Genomic DNA, 18,687 nt, shown 5'->3' on the forward strand with positions numbered 1-18,687 from the left:
AGCTAAACAGTGTTGAACTCAGTCACCTGGAAGAGATTCAGATTATCAAGGCTCTGAGGTTAACTATTAATACTCTTCAGCAAAAATTGTTGAGCAGTGCATATTGTTGTTGCCTGAGTTTTTTCTCAGTTCCAAACTGCTTTTAGGATTTACCAGACGTACAATTTAGGAAAGGACCAACAGCTAATGTTTGTTATACATATGAAAATATTCTGGGGAAGCAGTTTATTGGAAGTCTGCCATACATACAGCCAAGGATGCTAAAATTAGATGGAAAATAGGGGGGTGTGTGTGTATATGTAAGTTCAGCAAAAATCCCATAAAATTATATAGACTTCCTATGTTCTCGAGGAGTTAGTACCAAGCAGTTACAGTTGTTCCAAAAGTTACAACCATGATTGTTTCCATCTAGAAACAATAACATTCAGACATGAAAGGACAGGAGGGTATAATTTATTGCAGACCAACACTGCAGCCTGCTCTATTTCAAATGAACTGTGCCAATACTAATTTATGTATTATCACCTCCAAACATGGGGAGAAACCCATAAAATTCACCTGGAGATATTTGCTCCTTTTCATCTGACTTTAAGATCCCTCTCTCAGACATCAACCTAGATTAGACTAAAATAAAGGGCACATTAAACTAATTAAAAAGTCTGAATACATACAGATGCAAGATGTAAAGTGACTTGTCATATTTGATGTTTAGGACAGGATAAAGGAAGTGAAAATATAGTTTATTGGACTGTAAACTTTTGGGACAAGGACCATTCTCTTCTGTCTATCTCTGTGCAGTGGTGACAAGTAGAAAGCGTGTCTAACAGATTAATGTAACTGAATATAAATAATGAACTGAAGAAAGATCTGTTATAACAATTGCAGTTTTACAACATGTAGCATACGTAGCAGTGAATTCTTTAAAGAGAGTATAAATCTATTTAGAGTTTCAGATTTGCTAGAAAGGATTGTAGAATTGCACACAACACTGTGGTTAAACGCTTTTTTATTATCTGCAACATGATTTCAAATGTTGGACACAAATGCATGAAGCCTCATTTGTTAAACTTAAACTGCAAACTTATTCAGTGTTCTTTGAGTAGCGATGGGGAAATCCTCTGTCAAGGCCTGGTGGTAAGAGTGACTTTGTAGTCCCTTCCAGTGGGGGGTGTGGGTGGTAAAGAATAGATCCTTGCAATAGTTCAGCAAGTGCTTGACACTTTCCACAGCTGTTTAATGCAGAAACCTGCTAAATAGCTATAAATGGGTGACAGTAAAAACCGAGTGTGATTGATGCTGTTTTGAATAAACAATGGCTCAGTAAAGAATTCCATCCCCCAAAATAGCAGGCATCCTCCAGAGATATTAAAGGGGAATAATTTTTCCTTAAAGAAAGCACATTCAGATTTTTCAGAAGGTCGATGGTGCCTTCTGCATCAAGCCATAAAAGATGTGTGTTTAGTTTGTTAATATAAACAGGAATGAAGACTGGATTCTGAAACTGCAATCTAGCTATAAAAGCATGCAAATAAGAACCTCTTAGTCACTTGCTCTTGCTCTAGATAGAGCAGGTTCAATCTGCTTTTGCACTATAAAATCAGTAGATGTAGGTGGGAAAGCAAAGTTGGATTTGATGATTTCTGTGTTTTAAACCAATATCCTAATGCATCTTTAAAATATTGCTGCTTAAACAGTAATACATACTGCAAGCAAAACAAGATATATACACCTGGGCCTACAGAGCTGGTATAGATGTATATAAAATTAAAGCCATGGGTGAGATATTCAGAAGCACTCAGCTTTAACTGAAGTCTACCACTGACTTCAGGGATGCAAAGTCAGGCTAATACGGATTGCCCTGGAAAATCCTACCCTGCCCACATATTTGTTGTTTAATTACCGTTCATTCATAAGCTCGTCTTTCATTAGGTTAAAAGAAAACACAATCTTTTGTCAAATATAAGTAGCTAATATTCCACACCAATATATGATTTAATACCAAAATTAGGATTTATTCACTTCACAGTATATTTGAAAGAAATCGAAACATTCTGAAAGGTTTTTTTCCCCTTGGACTTGAAGTAACTGATATAGAAAATGTATATAATACATGTGGAATAGGAATCCATTTTCTAATAGTTGCTGATCTTCACTTTATATAGATACAGGCTGCCAAACTGAAGTGTGGAAAGAACACAGTTTAGTCCTGGATATAACACTGGTCACTTGTAGAACATGGTTGTTTTGGGTATGTTCATTAAAGAAAAACCTCTTCACTTTTAATCCAGGAGTTATAATTACTATATTTTACTTGACTGTTTTCATGTAGAACATTGACTTCATATTTCTCTACTTAATAATAAAAAGGAACATACAATTTAAGAAAAATGAAGGCTTTTTGCGATTGAATTCTGTTTAAAGGGCTCCTCTGATCGTTAAGCCCTTTTATGGGAACGAAGAATTGAATGTCACAGGCAATCCCCGTCAACTTGACCAGCAAGTATACTCAGGGTTACCGCAGTCATCATTTTGCTTAACAGCTAGGAATTTTAGAGCGCACCCAATGGAAACTTGAGTGGGTGGAGAGGATGAAGAGAAGCAAATACGCTACTCTACTTCAGAAACAAAGTGCTTATTCAACCAGCAGGGCCAGGAAAGAGGGGGAGGAACTGAGCAGGACAAGGTTCTAAGTCTGAAGCATGAATTTGTTAAATTAGCAGAAAACTGCTTCTGGCCCCTGGTTAGAGACCACAGCAGGAGGCTGTATGAGGGAAATGCCACTTCAACGTACTCAGATTTAAATAGTAAAGTGAAGCTGACACCCAGGAGCCACAACAACAGTTTTCTCTAAATCTATATAGTTTGATTAAGAAGGGAACAATGAACTAGATTACAGCCGTTATTTTTACTTCTTTTACAGCACAGTCGGAATCATAGAAAATGAGGGTTGGAAGGGACCTCAGGAGGTCATCTAGTCCCACCTCCTGCTCAAACCAGGACCATCCCCAACTAGATCCCCAAAGGATATGCTACCTTTTAAGCCCCGCATTTGTCTGTCTCAACGTCACATATTTAGTCCTGGGATGGGTTTATTGAGCTATAATAAATTGCTAAAAAAAAAGTTTCCATACTTATTAAAACATAATTAATCTTATGGTTCTTCAAGCAGCAATCAAATCAGTCATACAGTAGTAAAAGAAAAATATTTCCAACACTCAAGCAACAGCATTGACGAGCAAAAGCAAAAAGTATTTGAAAATATATACTGTACACATTTTCAAAATACCATCTAAATATAGTTTTAATCCTAAAAGTGTCTTAAAAATGGTATTCTTATTCAACAGAACTGTTTTTTGCATCCTTTCAGCACCACACCTGCTGATAATACTGACAACAATAAATTTACATTCTTGTTTTTCCTGCTTCCAGAATTGTACATCTTCAGAAACTTTGGGAGAGTGAGCACAATTTTATTTCTCCTCCCGCATCAGAATGATTCACTAGCTTCTAATTGCTAGGGCAAAATCCCATCTTTCAGTACAAACGTACAATTCCACTGAAAAGAAGGAGGTTGCCATGGTTGGAGCACAGAACTCAGATTATACAATTATTGCTAACAATAATGCACAAGCCAAGAACAATACATATTAGCTTTTAGGCCTGTAAAAAAAAATCAGTCAAAGGCCTGGCAAGCTATGTACTACAAAGCTTACTGGCATAGTTATGTTGGTTAGGGATAATAGGGTCTAACTGGTAGAGAAATATGAGTAATCCATCCCAATACAACTTAGCTGGACAAAGTGCTTTGGCTGTTCTAAGGGTTTTTGGTTGTAGCTGTGTTGGTCTAAGGACCTGGGCAGGCAAGGTTCTTTGGGTAGATGTGGTATCTCTCATTAGACCAAATGAGTAGCTGGAAAAAGGTTATTTGCAAGCTTTTGGGTGCAATCACCCTTCTTCAGTCAATCCTTCTTCTCTCATTCCTTGGAGTCACAGAACAGCAGAAACTTCCTATGCCTGAAGAAGGGTGATTGCACTCGAAAGCTTGCAAAGAACTTTTTTCCAGCTACTCAGTTGGTCTAATAAAATATATCACATTTACCCAAAGAACCTTGCTTAGCTATTTCAATATGTTTTGGGGAGGTAGTTTAACTGCATCAGAAAAATAACTCCTTTTGCTTGTGTACATTGCATCTCCACTAGGGAGCTTTGCTGGCAAAGCTGGAGAATAGACTAGCCCTGAGTAAGAGTCCCGAGGTATAAGCAGAGCACAGTTGATAAGGAGTCACTGAGGCATGGAAGCCTATTGTATCATTTTCTTGCTGTTGGTCAGAGCAGATCTCAATGTACTGTCCTTTTACATTTTAAAACTACGTATTTCCTTGTCAAGACGCATTCAAATAAAAGACAAAAGATTCAGGTTGTGTTGGTTACAGTTGTAATGCTTCAAGACATTATAAAACCTAAAGTAATGCAAGAAAAGCAGTGAACACCAGTCTTTTAGCTACTGAGTGAGATCATCAGCTGACAGGGAAAGCATAACACAACTCAAGGGTTATCTATTCAGTTTATCAGTTTTGGTAAACTGGTACCAAAAAGCAGTGCTACACAGTCTCTAAACAGGATATATAGTACTCTCTCCTTTCACTTTATCTTTTTATTACTTATTTTTGATTCTTCATCCCACTCCTGGCTTTTCCAATTCAATTTTTACATGTGCATGTCTAAAAAACCATAGCATATGGAATAAAGTTTCACTTTGTGTTGTTAGCATCTGAGTTACAGCCCATTAAATACCTGTACCAACAACAAATGGGCTTCAGATCAAGCCTTTTATACCTAAATAGTACATTATTTATATAGTGGCAGCATTGTGCTAAGAATTTTTTTAATGTATTGCATGACACAAACATAATAAATGTTCTTTATCAAGGATACTACGAAATAATGCTTTCAGTTTAAAAGATGACCAAAATTCAGGCTTATTCCCAGCAAAACTTGTTTAAAATCATAAAACAAATATTACTAAGGTACAGAGGCATGAAAAAAACTATTTTTCCTCTGCATTTTTAACAATGTATTTTTGCCTCCTCTTCCTTCACACTATGCTATAAGTCTAGCAAAGCACTTGGAAGCACAAGCATGCCTCAATTGGACTATGCATATTTAGTTATGCCTATGCTTCAGAGCCTTGCTGGAGGGATCTAATTTTGTTTAAAATTCTTGCTTTGGCAGAATATGAAGTTATTGTTTTCACTGTTCTAGAAAATTACTTTAAAGTAGCCAGTATAATGCACTTTGAAAAAAATGAACAGGACACCTGTCATATATTAAAGGCCTTTATGAAATATAGTATTAATATTCTACCTGAATATATGCATCTGTAAAACAAGGGTTAACTTAAAGTGAATTTTAAAGAAGTAGGCTCTGACAACACAAATTGATGGGACAGAACAACAGATGCAGTATGTTTTTGAAGGACTGGGATCTAAAACCAGTAACCTCAGAAACAGGTGCGAGTTTGCAACAGCTGCTCAGGGTCAACCATTGCAACTAGAAAGTAGAACTACAGTTCTCAGTCTTTTGATGTTAGCTCACATATTTGATAGGATAATTAGAGGCATCGCAATCTAATTCAATTAAACTTGGCTGGTAGGAAAATAATGCAACTTCTTTAAAACTGCTAGCTGATTCAAATTTGGGGAACGCTTCCACTATTCAGCAAGTTTAAAAAACAAGAGAGATCACAAAAATGAGCTATAGCTTGATTACCTCGCTCATGCAAGAATTATTGACTGCAAAGGAATCTTGCATCAATAAGGCAAACAAGAGTTAGATGTATACTGGGTATGGAATTCTGGAGGAGAAAGTTAACACAGAATATGGAAGTATGTGACTGACTCATCTCTAAACATTAAGCTTACTATCACTGTTAGCTCGTTATAATGAGTTACTACAGAACAGATTACCCACAGCCAAGATGAACATGTTCCTGACACAAAACAGTGCTTTCAGGATGAAATTTTAACTTTTCTTCTCATTTGTACACCAAAAAACAGTTTACGCAAAAAAGTAATGTGATCGATTAGCATAGAACAATACTTGTCTGAACTTCACTCCCTTCCAAAACCCTAGAATGAGAAAGCTAACCTAAGACACTGAAATACTGAATTATGAGGAGTCTTGGCCTAGGAGATTCAGCATTTATTCTATTTGAAACAGAAGAAAAGAAAAAATAAAAGCTAAAAAGCCCATGTTGTCACTCATATCAAAGATTTCCTTTTTTATTGCATAAACAATTAAAAAGTTATGAATTAGTACAAATCTCCAGGTTCATAACCAGTAATTTCAACAGAAAACAAAAGACATAAAAATACCCCAACAAGTAATTCAAACAAAACATTTTTGTATAAAAAAAACCAACACATTTAAAAAGATTGTGTTAGGAAATTCCAGCCCCATTTGCTTTGTTAATGTGATCCTTTCCTGTAAAGATTAGCACCTATTGAACTGGGCATCAGTTTAGATTAAGGCACAAGTAGTTTTGTGATAAAAGCTAAACGTACATGACACTTACAGATTCCAATAACAGGTGTTGACAATTCTTATGAACGTTTTGGGCTTTGCCACATACAGTACAACTGATTGTGCACTAAAGATATGGGAGGATATTGTGATTTAACAGAATTTACAGTAACATCTTTTCACAGATATATCAGATTTAATTATTAAGGAAGTTCAAAACTTACCATCTACAAAGGTATTCTTAATTCGTTGGATTCCTTTTGTTATAATCCACTGGCAGGTAATAAATTAAACGCATCTTATGACATAGGTTTTAGAGCTGTAAAATCTAACCTTCTTATATACCTTTAGTATATATATAAAATCTAACCTTCTTATATACCTTTAGTATATATGTATACTAGTATACATATACACAGCATTTGTGATGATTCTTGAGTGTCAAAACATTAAGTGCTGATAACAGCCAAGAGTCTGCATTGAGAATTATACTATATGATCATTCTTTGAATTAATACCTAATAATTAAGGCTTAGAACACTTTGCAAAATGACAATAATGGGAATGACTTACCAACAGGTTGGCACCAAGAACAATGTTAAAATAATTAGTAGAATTTTGATTAGTGTCTCCAAACCATCTTAATCTAATCAGGATTTACAGACAAAGACCAAAACAAAAAGCCACACCACCACAAAACAAAAATCACTGTAAACCACAACATGAAAATACACAGGATATGGGAGTTCAATGTCTGATCTTACCCAATAACTCAGAGGTTATTGCCCACAGAAAATTTCACAGAGTGAAATTTGTAAAAGATCAATATATTTTCCTACTCCAGACTAATGATAAAATAGTATGATTTCTGGGAAATATACAACATACTTTAATAACTAATGATTATTAAAATTACAAAGTATACACAACAGATTAAGGTAATGGTAATACACTTTGCCAAGGTTTAATTGGCTGTCTTTTAGGTCACAGAATAGTCCATGACCAGTGTTCTGCAAGACATATGAGCTCTAGTACTTATGTATACCAAGATTTAAATGTGCTCTTATAGTGCTTGATATTAGGTGGAAATAAATATATTTGGAATTGTAGAGTGAGTACACATAAAAGAATATACATATAGTTCATTTCATGCATCTACTTAAGACCTGCATTTTAGATGGCTTTCTGCTGCAGTGTGAATTACAGTGTGAATTGCAGTCTGATACCTCCTGTAAACATTATCGTAGACCTAAATCCATTAGTGTTATTGTAAAATATAGCAACAGCTATAAAGAATCGCTGCAGCAGATGTACATTCTATAAATGTGTTTGTATATGGACGTATACAAATACCTGATTAAACATTAAGCAGGGCCCCATGCCACAATGGAAAGGACAGAGGTAAAGAAATGGAGAAGGGCCCCAAATCTCAAGGGGAAAGGAGAGCAATGTTTCTGTGGGCAACCACTGCTCCCCACCACTTACTCAATACAGCAGCAGCTGCACCTCCACCCACAATTTTTTTAACTCCTTCATCTAGAAGGGAACTTGCACAGGATACCTCACAGAGATCTCAGAAGTTTCCTGTGTTTTTCCCCTTCTGAGTGTTACACGTCCATAACTTCTTTTACTAATGAGATTTGGTTCCCATTGCAAAAGTCCAAGTTCTCCAGATGATGTGTCCAGCACATTCATTTAAAATTAGGGAGCAAACAACTGATCTTTATAGGAAAAAAATTATGCTCAAGCAAACAGCAAAAAAAGGAAAAAGAAAAATCAGTACCCATACAACTATGCTGTGGAAAATGTGAGGTTGTACAAAAAATGGAAAGAGAAAACTGAACAGACACTACTATATTCTTAGTTCAGGAAGTTGCATTTGGTTGCAATTTAGTTCAGGAAATTGCATTGAAACACACAGTGCACATCATATCTCACAGACTAGAGTGTTAAGGTAAAACAGCATGAGTGGAAAATGAAGAGGCTGTCTTCTCACTTTTTTCATCTGCTGGTCCCAACAGACAGTCATAGGGAGAAGAGCAGGTGTGGCAGGATGCCACTACTGCAGCAGCAGTGGCTTAATTTAGAACTGGCACCTAGCCTGTGAAAAACACTAAACCCCAAACAGCCCCCCTAGAAGAGGGCTGTTCTTCTGCACTGACACAGAAGCAGGTTTTTCCTTGAAACAGGTCTGCAAGATGAAGTGAAGCTGAAGTTTGACAATCTGTAGGAAATGCCACAAAGCCTTCTTCAATAAAGTATTTCTTTCATAACAAAACACCTACTAGAACACCAAGTACCCTTTCTACCCGTCCCTCTCTCCCTAAAAGCTCAAGACTAAAACAAATCAGACAGGAAAGCAAACAACCTACTACAAGCAGAATATATCCTAAAGGACCAGAAAAAACCTATACAATCAATTAGCCATGGAGCAAAGTCCCAAGGGGAAGGTACTTGTATACCTTGGTTGATGGATAGCAGTATGCAGCTCTAAGAGAAACATCCTTTTCCAAACCATCAACACAGTTTGATGGTCTCTCTAACAGTCTGCCAGACAGCATTTCAGTTTTAGATCTATCTATGCCTCACAAGATTCAGATCTGCGTTAGAAGAGTGTTTCTGCTCTCTGCCACCTGCATTCTGGCTTCTTGGTGGGAGAGGGAGGTGATCCACTGTAATGTTCTTTCTTAGCAGCTGGAAAACAACCTATTTTGATCTGAACAACATGTTCTTACTCTAATATCCCTACACTCTGCCCTCAGTGAAGTCACAGGCTTTGAAAGGAGAAATTACTTACCTGTTTTTTGCTTCCTTAAAAATACTGTCTTACTATTGGAATGGATTCATTTCTTGACCCCCACCCAAAAAAGAAAGAATTCTGGCTCCTTGTCTGATGCTTGAAACCTGGTTATTAGGGTATCTTAGAAAGTTAAGCATTATTTTATATTAAAATATAACAGTGTTATAAACAAAGCTGGAATTTGTAACTGCCAATAAAATATTCATAGAAGTGCAAAGTGCAGGTAGGATTAGGGAAGATTACTGCTAGCCTTTAAGACTAACTGAACTTCAAGAAAAAAAGAACAGCAAGCTTTCATATAGGACTACAAAGGATAGTTATTGAAAAACCCAGAACAGCTGTGTCAAAGCTTTTCTGAGAATCTGAAGTAGAATTTGTGGGAAGAGAGAATCAAGCCTTAGGCAAGCCCTTGTCTGTATCTGGGGACAAAATCAGAATATGAACAGAGGGCAATTGTAAGTGCTAATATCTTGGGTTCCTTTTTAAAAGCATCTCTCCCCGCCCCATCATGATCCAGAGACGTGACTCTCCATGCCCTCCAAGAGTTTTCCAATCAAAGCCTTTGTGCAGATATCTAAAGAATAAAGCTTCTGTCATAAAGAACTTCTCTAGCTGCCTATTTACTGATGCCATATTTCACATTTGTGACATCATTTCCACAGGTACAAATGAAGTCAGACACAGAATTAGAATCTAGATCAACAGACTGAGGCAAAAGATTAATGTATAGCTCTTAAAAAAAACAAAACCCAGGCATTCAGAGAAGGACACTCTCCTGAAACAGCTAACACTTCACCATATGATATGAAAGGCATGCTTTGATTTTTTTCATGCCATCAGCAAATAAAAAGTTCCTAGTGCAACAGCAGGGATACCACTCACACACAAGTACACATTCATTACAATATTATATCTAACAAATGCTTTGAGAAATGATTGTGCCAACAAAAAAACTAAACTAGACTAGCCTAAAGTAGAACAAGAAATAAATGACTGAAGAATAATCACCTCATAATGTTCTATTGCACACTGAAAGGACTTAAAGAACGTTGTTTTTTTAAATCAGGATGTGTGTAAAAGGCTTTTAAATGGTAAGTCAAATATGAAAGTTCCTTTTAAAATCTCAGTTCCACACACACAACAATAAAAACCACAAATTAACGATGTATTTCACTGTTCCCTACTTTTGGAAGGAATCCACTGTACTAATATTGCACCGTTACCCTTTTAAAGTTACAAAGGGGGAAGACTTGACCCACAGAGTGCAAACCAAATTATCTCACGAGGCAATGCTTTCAATCCCAAACCAATATAGAATGTTTGAATTTTATTTATTTATTTTTCTGCACAAACCCTAATAAAAGCAAAATATTAATTCTGTTATGGAATACCATATAAGGATTTGCACCAGAACTCCTATTAGATGGACTGAAAGCAGATATGTTTGATAACTTCTACCACCACTTATTTAATTAAACAGGAAACTTGATGTGATCACTGAAATCTTTGTTTATAACTTTTCAATTACAGCTTCAACATGAATCTACTACAGATTGAGTGTCCTGCGATATAATTTCCTAGCTACAAATATCTGTCAAAGTAACAATGTGGATTATGTTGTTCAGTTTTTCCCAGCACTGTGTCAAGTAACATCCTTGAAAGAAGCCATCTTATTTTAACATTGTTCATCTGAATACAGTGTAGTCAGAAGGCTGTTAACAGATTTATCTTCTGGAATTTCTTTCAGATCAAGTACACATTTTAAACCATTATTTAATTAATTTGTAGCCATTTCTCTGCAGTGTAATTGATTAAATTAAGACAAAGAAAATAAAAGAAAATTAAATAAGGAGTTTAGTGAGTTTATCATTTCCGCATCTACTTCCAAAATGCTGCAAAACAGTAGAGAATCTTTTTTTTGCTGGACTGCTAAAGGCACTTTGTGATGAGTAAGTTGAACAACCATCTTCACAGTTACAAGAAGCAATACCCTATTTATATTTGTTCATTTGTACACGCTCCTCTTCTAAATTGCTTTCTAAGATTTGGTTCTTTGAGGTATAATGGCAGATATTTTGTTGCATATACTTAGTATTTTAAAAATATGCTTCAGAACTGATTTATAGATTGTCCACATTTGTCTGAAAAAAATAAAGCAAACTCTCACTGCATAGCAGGACAACAGCCCTATTCACTAGGGAAGGCCTGTTAACCATTGACAGGCAAGTGGGACTGCTGTGGGCAGGTGTCAGAGAAAGTGCACGACACCCGATTGAAACTGATGTACATATACATTCCTACAAAAATAAAGCTGTAATAGATAACCCTTTGTCATAATTCTATATAGACCAACTAAAACTGATTTTCTCTGAAGTTAAGGAAGTTTGTTAAATTTGTGATTCTACAGAAATCGCAGTTTATTATAGTATATTCTGGATGCATACCTTCCAATATAACGAAGTTCAAAAGTTGGAAAACTTCAAGGGAAAAAACATAAAAGCAGAAGAGAGAGAAATCAACAATATTCTGTAAATTTAAAATCCAGGCACCAAAATGTTTTCCAGCTCAAAGTGATTTACATTCTGCTTCTGTTTTGAAAAATAATTCTGAATGGCATAGAAGGCTCTCTCATAAAAAGCAATATACCCATCAATGATTGATTTGTGTTTTTTCTGTCCAGTCTTCTTGGGTAAGATTCTTTAAATTATTCTGAAAATCAAAAGTGAAGTTCTCACCAGTTGCCTGAGTAAAGGGGTTTCCGAAAAAGAGGTTTACATCCAATGGAGCTGCAGTTCCTGAGTCCCAGGAATCTGTATCTGTACTGCTTGAGTCTTCTGTGGTGGTGGGTGGATAGCTCAGCTGCTCCAGCTGGTCAATGATATCACTGAACTGAAAGGCTGAGCTGGATTCAGAACGAACTGAGTAGGCTGGGAAGTTCACCATGGAGCTAGCTTCAGAATGATTAGCAGAGCTGTATGTGTGGAAGGATGACCCATTTAGGGGCAAGTTATTCAGGGAGCTGCTTTCAGAGCGGTTGTTTATGAGTGAACTGGTTTCAGAAGGACTCAGAAGGCTTTGCATTCTGTTTGCTTGGGCTTTCACCTCAAATAATTCAGAGGTATCTGATGGCCTCTGGTTACCATTGAAATCACTCCCTTCAAATTCAAATTCATCTTCCATGTTCATATCTACCGCTTCTGTGGAGTACCTGTCAGGGCTGGACTGGGAAGATACCATATTTTGCTGAAGAGCATCTTTAGTTAAAGCAGGTGAATCTGATGCATGCCTAGAAAATTCAGACCCCTTTAGACCTAAACCACTGTACACATAGGAAAATGCCTCAGATCCCCCAGCAAAAAAGGAGATTTCTGCTGGGTCATCATCAATAAATTCTTCTGAAACCTGAAGCTGTGAATTTGTCAATGTGAAAAGAGGAGCACCCCTACCACAGTGCTGATGCTCTTTATCAGTAATGAAAACACCCGCGGTAAAGTCATCCTCATCATTGTCATTTTTACAAACAGCCTTACTGTCTTTGCTACCTTTGTCTACTGCTAGATCTAAGCCACAGCTACTCTCAACAACTGGACTAGTGGGGCTGCAGTTTCCTGCAACATTACAAAACCCAACACCTTGGAATGGCTGGAGTATGGGAGATCCAGGCTGCTGTGACATTTTCTTCCCAGTGTCTTCAGCAGGTGTGGCAAGACTCTTTTCTGCTGTTGGGTTCCTCATGTATGGTGCTCTAGGGTCCAAGGAGGAAGGACTGGTGTCTGTTAAGATGGGTGTGCTGCTGGTGGTGGTGGATGATGTATGGACTGAATAGAAGGGGGCAGATACTGAGGCAGAAGACTCAGGAAGTCTTAAGGTCTCAGTAAACGAGACATTCTGAAAGGAAAAAAAATAGAGCAGGTAAAAGTGTTTTGTTTTTTTTAATTATTATTATCCTACACAAATATAATACTATGTCCAATAACTAACTTAGTAAGAGTTTGTGCTTAAAACAGAAATGCTTCTGCAAATGTAGCTTCATGTCTAGAAATAGAACCAGCATCCCCAGGGAGATACAAGACCATCTTTTACAGATTCTGAAAAATTTGAGATAAAATTTCCACAACATTTTTAACTGTAGAAACAAGGGAACTACCACGTGGGAACTGGAAAAAAAAATTCACAAAATGCTTAGGGCCAAAGCCCTTGTTTTGGCACAACTCGACCTGCTTGTATTGCAGGTACATCTTAGCTGAGACCTGTGGACATAACTGATTATTGCGATAGGAACACAGGTGTAGAATTTTCTTAACAGCTAAACAAAATGTGAAAGGTAAATTATGCGAGTCACCTTAGCTTCCATACAGTGCATTCATTCAAACTGGTATCACAGGTAAAAAAGTTATGCAAAAGTAAAAATACTAATCTGCATAAAAGCAATTTTGGGTGGCAGTACAGCAGGATCATCTTTCCTTACACTGCCTGCAGGGAAGGTGACTGTCAGGGTTTTCCTGACTGTAATATTAATGTGTTGCAGGACTTACCTGTTTTGGCACATTTGTGTTAAAGGTGTGGGCAGACGCTCTAGATCTGCTGTGCCTCCTGCAGATGACAAAACATACTGTGAGAAACTAAGTTAATTAGTCTTCGTCCCCTGCTCAATTGCCCCTATTCTACTAACTCAGAAAAAAGAATCAAACTTACCCCATTACCTTTTGTGTTATGACTAGAGGTATAACAACAATATAAAATATTTCTGAATGAAAAACAAACACAGAAGCACTCTAGATTCAGAACTTTCAAAGGAAAAAAATTCAAAAACCAACTACAAGAACAGAAAAAGTGAGGCTGAACAGAAATTGCTTCATAGAATCAGAGAAAATGAGGGTTGAAAGAGACCTCAGGAGGTCACATCTAGTCCAACCCCCTGGTCAAAGCAAAACCACCCCCAACAAGATCATCCCAGCTAAGCCTTTTTCTATCCTAGGTCTTAGAAACTTCCAAAGATGGAGATTTCACAGTCTCTCTGAGTAACCTATTCCAGTGCTTTACTATCCTCCTCGTGGGAAAGATTTTCCTAGCATCTAACCTAAACTTCCCTTGCTGCAACTTGACACCATTGCTTCTTGTTCTGTTACCTGCTACCAATGAGAATGGTCTAGCTACATCCTCTCTCTAACCCCCCTTCAGGTAGTCGAAGGCTGCTATTAAATCCCCCCCTCAGTCTTCTCTTCTCCAGACTAAATAAGCCCAGTTCCCTCAGCCTCTGCTCATAAACCCTCAGATGCAATGGTGAAGACAGTCAACTAGTTTTGTATAATTTCTCAAGTAGGATAACACGGCCAGTTTCTTCATACTATAGCAACAGGACTGTGTTTGCCAACAAGACCTCAGCATCACATAAGAAGTGTCATCCTAATCACTTGACAGTGGCTGTCTGTGTGGTCTGATGCTGAACATGGCTTAACTGCAAATATAAATATGGGCAAACTGCATTCAGGAGCATAAAATTGTGGACAAGCCTTGTTCTTTTTGAAACAAGTCCTACCTGCAGTTTCCTAAAATGACTGAACAATGTTTGCCTAAGGCAAACACCTACAGTTATACTGTGCTGCACACAAGCTAGTGATGACACTAGCTTGTGGTAATGTTTCTGTGTACACCAGGACTTGGAGACTCAAGTGCAAAGCTGTAATACTGGCCCCTAGCAGACATTACACTTAAGACATGATTAATCAGTTAATCATATCTTAAGTAGTAAACCTGCCATGCACTCACTGTTAGTGGTGCGATAAAACATGCTTACTACATAAAAATGGTTAGTAACTTTGTACCTGGTTCCCTTTAATCATATCACGGCTCTCAGCCACAGGAGGGTATTGGAGCCAAGGGCTCCCATGCATTCCTAGCTGCAGGTGCGCACCTGACCCAAGGGTTCCATGCCCTCCTGCAGTCAAAGCTCCTGCAGCAAAGCTCCTCCAGTCCCACAATCGTGCCTCCTGTTATGCATGTGATTGTTAGGATCGCAGTTCAGATCCCATCGCACCTGTAACTGAAAGTCTGCTGGGGACCTCTGTTGTTTATTTCAAAACTACACTTCTCCTGGCACTCTTCTGGTTCCTGGGAAAATTTTTCCTCCATTGTTTCTTACAAAACTGTGTGGTCTGTTCACATGGGTTTTTTTCATTGCTGCTTGTTGGTTGGCTTTTAAACAGGACATTCATTCAAGTACAGACATCTTCAGAGACAGATCTTAGTAAATGTATTTCTATTTATTAGCTGATTAGGCTTTTCATTAGACTTCATGGGAAACAGTTGATGGGAAGGAAATTCCTGCAATATGCTTCCCCCTAGCCACCTGTCCTATGTCAACTCCTAACTTTCAGCATGGTCAGGGCATGAGAAACAAATCAGTGATTGCAGCACCTCTGATCACCCAGGGGGTATATGGTGAAAGGGGTTCATCAACAGGATCACCATACCCTGATACTGGAGGTGAGACTGCTCTTTAAGAAATAAACCACCCAGAGAACTGGTATTACATACCTGTGATACCACCTCTGCTAGTTCTTCCTGACAACCTCTTAATTCTCAGTTAGTAGGAAACTGGGGAGAGAAGGAAGGGGGGGTGTGTGCATGTGCGCGCACGTGCAAGAGTGTGATGATTTCCCTAGCAATTCTTCTTGCCATTGCACCAGATGGGAAAAGTTAGGGAGTTTTTTTTCTTCCCTCTCAAAATCTTAATATTCACTAAATAGCACCAAAAATAACAAGTCAAAAATGATGGGAAGGCATTTACACACACATGCTTTAGGTAGAACAAACAAGCACACATCACTCCACTGGGTAAATAAGATGCCAGCACAGCTATAAAATAGATAAGATTGGAAAAGATAAAGGTAGGACTTTGAGGCTATACAAATTGAGCACATCACTCAGCACTAGGCCCCATACAAAGCCCTGAAAGATTTAAAACATGACTTTCCCTGATCGACTCCCCAAAAAAGCACAGGCCATAAACACTTTCTGGCTTCCTTTGAGGACAATCCTCTCCTACTGCCACAGCCCAAAGACGTGCAAGCACAGATGTGGGTGGGTGTGTCTTGACTGCAACTCCCCTCTAGTCAAAATCTGATCTTCATATCATACACATCACAATATTATGCTAAAATGTCTGTGCACATTTCAGTGACTCCAAGAAAACAGAATTCTAGGCTACTAAACCTCTTGGTAGCTATGGAAGTCAAAATGCAACGTCTCAAAGGGAGTCCTACAACTTTAAATACACGTTTTTTACAGTAAATAAGCAGAATTAAGAGCCTGCCCTCCATAATCTGATTAGGATTTTATGAAAAGAGGGAAAGGATTTTAAAACATAAATTTCATTAAAACTGATATCTCAGAAGTTTCACCTTGTAAAACCAAGAGGTTTACCTTTCATAGGGAGTTTTCTTCATCCCACTGTCTTTAACATAGTCCACCAGCTGTTTCTGTGTTCGTCCACTGTGAACCCATACAAAGTGCAAAAGTTAAAGAAAGTATTGCAAAAGGTATGGAAAAATAGTCCAGGCCTAGGGCAAAAAAATATTACAACACTGGTAACAGAATCCAAATCCTTTAACTTAAATGGAACTTGGAACTTGAGTACATTTTCTTCTTGATTCCATTTTCCTACATATAAAAAGTGAAGTTTACAAATACGACAAGTTATACTACATCATACCTGTATCTGAATGAAGATCCTCTACTGAAGAAGACTGCTTTAGCTTTTGGTTTTGGCTGATCAAACAGCCTGAAAAAAGTGTGATATTCCACACAGATTTTCCAGAAGTTCTTACACTCATCTCTGCTTCCCAACAGGAACTCCAATGTATCCTGATATGGACCCTATGAAAAAAAACCACAGAGACTCAACCTGCACTCAAGAATACCAAAAGTAGAGGAAAACAGTAAATACACATCAGCAAAGATGGCCCATTTATTCAAGTGTCATGAACTATAATATTTTTGGAATGCATCATAAAAAATATGCAATCTCCAATATCTTAAAATGATATGCTTCAGAAAATGCATGAGTGCTTAAAAAGAATAAACTGCAAAAAATCTGTAAAATTATGGTAGTTATAGCTCACATATACAAATGAGATTATAACATGAGTAATTTGGTTACAGGAATCAAAGCTATTCCAACACAAAAGGGTTTAAATATTTTTACTTAAACAGTTGTCATGCCTGTCTGCTTTCCCAGCTTTGTTATATTTCTTCTTTAGCTTTGCCACTTCAACTCAAAAGCTGCAGTAAGACTCGGCGTGACATAACATTCAAGTGACATGGACAAACATGCACATATAGCATCTTCAAAAGGGGAAGGAAAGCTAGTGCTTCCAACCAGGCAGCAGGTGTTATGCTGTTACATATGCAGGATCCTATAGCAATACAAGGGAGCTAAATTGCACCAACCTTAATCTTGGATGAAGGAGCTTTGGAGTCATTTTACTACACTTGTATCATGACAGGCTCATGCACACCTGACAGTTAGTGTGTAACAGCTGCTTCCTGGTTGGGAGCAGAAACTCCCCCTCCCTTTTTAAAGCTGCCACAAGCAGCTTTAACTCAAAGTCAGGTGTTGCTCTCTCAACCCCTCCCCTCCCTGCATGTAAACTGTGCAGGTGCATTTGTTAAAAAAGAATCCAAAAGGGTGTGATACCTCATTGTAAAGCTTCTTCTTTTCAGCCCCCTTCTATTTCACTCTAGAAGGTATATAATTCAAGAGTCATAGCTAATCACAACTGCCAGAGCATCATGGGAGGAGTTAAGTGGTCTCTGAAGTGTTCACAGTATTGCTATAGAGTGCAAGGGTGTCAAGGATATGACCTACGGAGCTGTATCATGCAGCCCCAGGGGCTCCTGGAGAACCTAGGAATTCATGGGTGGGGTGAGCAGGAGTGGGACATGTAGTGGCACCACTGGGGACACATGTTGGCAGCAGAGAGGCAAGAAATGGCTGGGTTAACCTCTGTGGCCCTTGATGCTGCTCACCCCACTGCCAGAGTTAGGTCTATATCCAGGCCAACAGCCAAGAGAATTTAACATCCCCGGTGTATGGCAATAAATTAAAACACTTGAAAATTTAACTAGAAGAAATACTGAAGTCATTATAGAGTACAGAGCAAAGGCATACAGTATCCTCAGTGAGAGAAATTATTTAACAAGCACTTTTAGCCACTACGCTATATGGACATCAAGGGGAAAAAAAAGATAAAACAGCAGTCTTGAGTTCTGAATCACAAACAGAAGACAAACTTCCTCAACTGAGAACTTCACTTCAGCCATGTATTCTGTTTGTTTCACTAGGCATGTCAGGATTACTTTAT

General features: G+C 37.9%; 1 protein-coding gene and 1 long non-coding RNA gene across 6 annotated transcripts in view; one reads left to right on the forward strand and one right to left on the reverse strand.

Annotated features, from left to right (window-relative positions):
* Positions 1–17,528, forward strand: part of LOC106722856 — an 18,056-nt gene extending 528 nt beyond the window's left edge. Inside the window, exons 2-3 of the long non-coding RNA XR_001358860.2 lie at positions 12,881–13,020; positions 17,174–17,528. This is a non-coding gene — a long non-coding RNA (uncharacterized LOC106722856). The remainder of the gene's footprint in view (positions 1–12,880; positions 13,021–17,173) is intronic.
* Positions 1–18,687, reverse strand: part of FARP2 (FERM, ARH/RhoGEF and pleckstrin domain protein 2) — a 144,687-nt gene that overhangs the window by 39,769 nt on the left and 86,231 nt on the right. For all 5 annotated transcript variants that reach the window (XR_003096484.1, XM_025216980.1, XM_025216981.1 and 2 more), the window contains exons 9-12: positions 17,037–17,200; positions 16,748–16,816; positions 13,858–13,915; positions 12,955–13,210 (exon numbers count right to left, since the gene is read on the reverse strand). Coding sequence is in view for 4 of the 5 variants with exons in the window: in XM_025216980.1 (XP_025072765.1) it covers positions 12,955–13,210; positions 13,858–13,915; positions 16,748–16,816; positions 17,037–17,200 (547 nt within the window). In the remaining variant the exon portion in view is untranslated. The remainder of the gene's footprint in view (positions 1–12,954; positions 13,211–13,857; positions 13,916–16,747; positions 16,817–17,036; positions 17,201–18,687) is intronic.

This window comes from Alligator sinensis, unplaced genomic scaffold, assembly GCF_000455745.1.
Source record: "Alligator sinensis unplaced genomic scaffold, ASM45574v1 scaffold863_2, whole genome shotgun sequence".
Lineage (NCBI taxonomy): Eukaryota > Metazoa > Chordata > Crocodylia > Alligatoridae > Alligator > Alligator sinensis.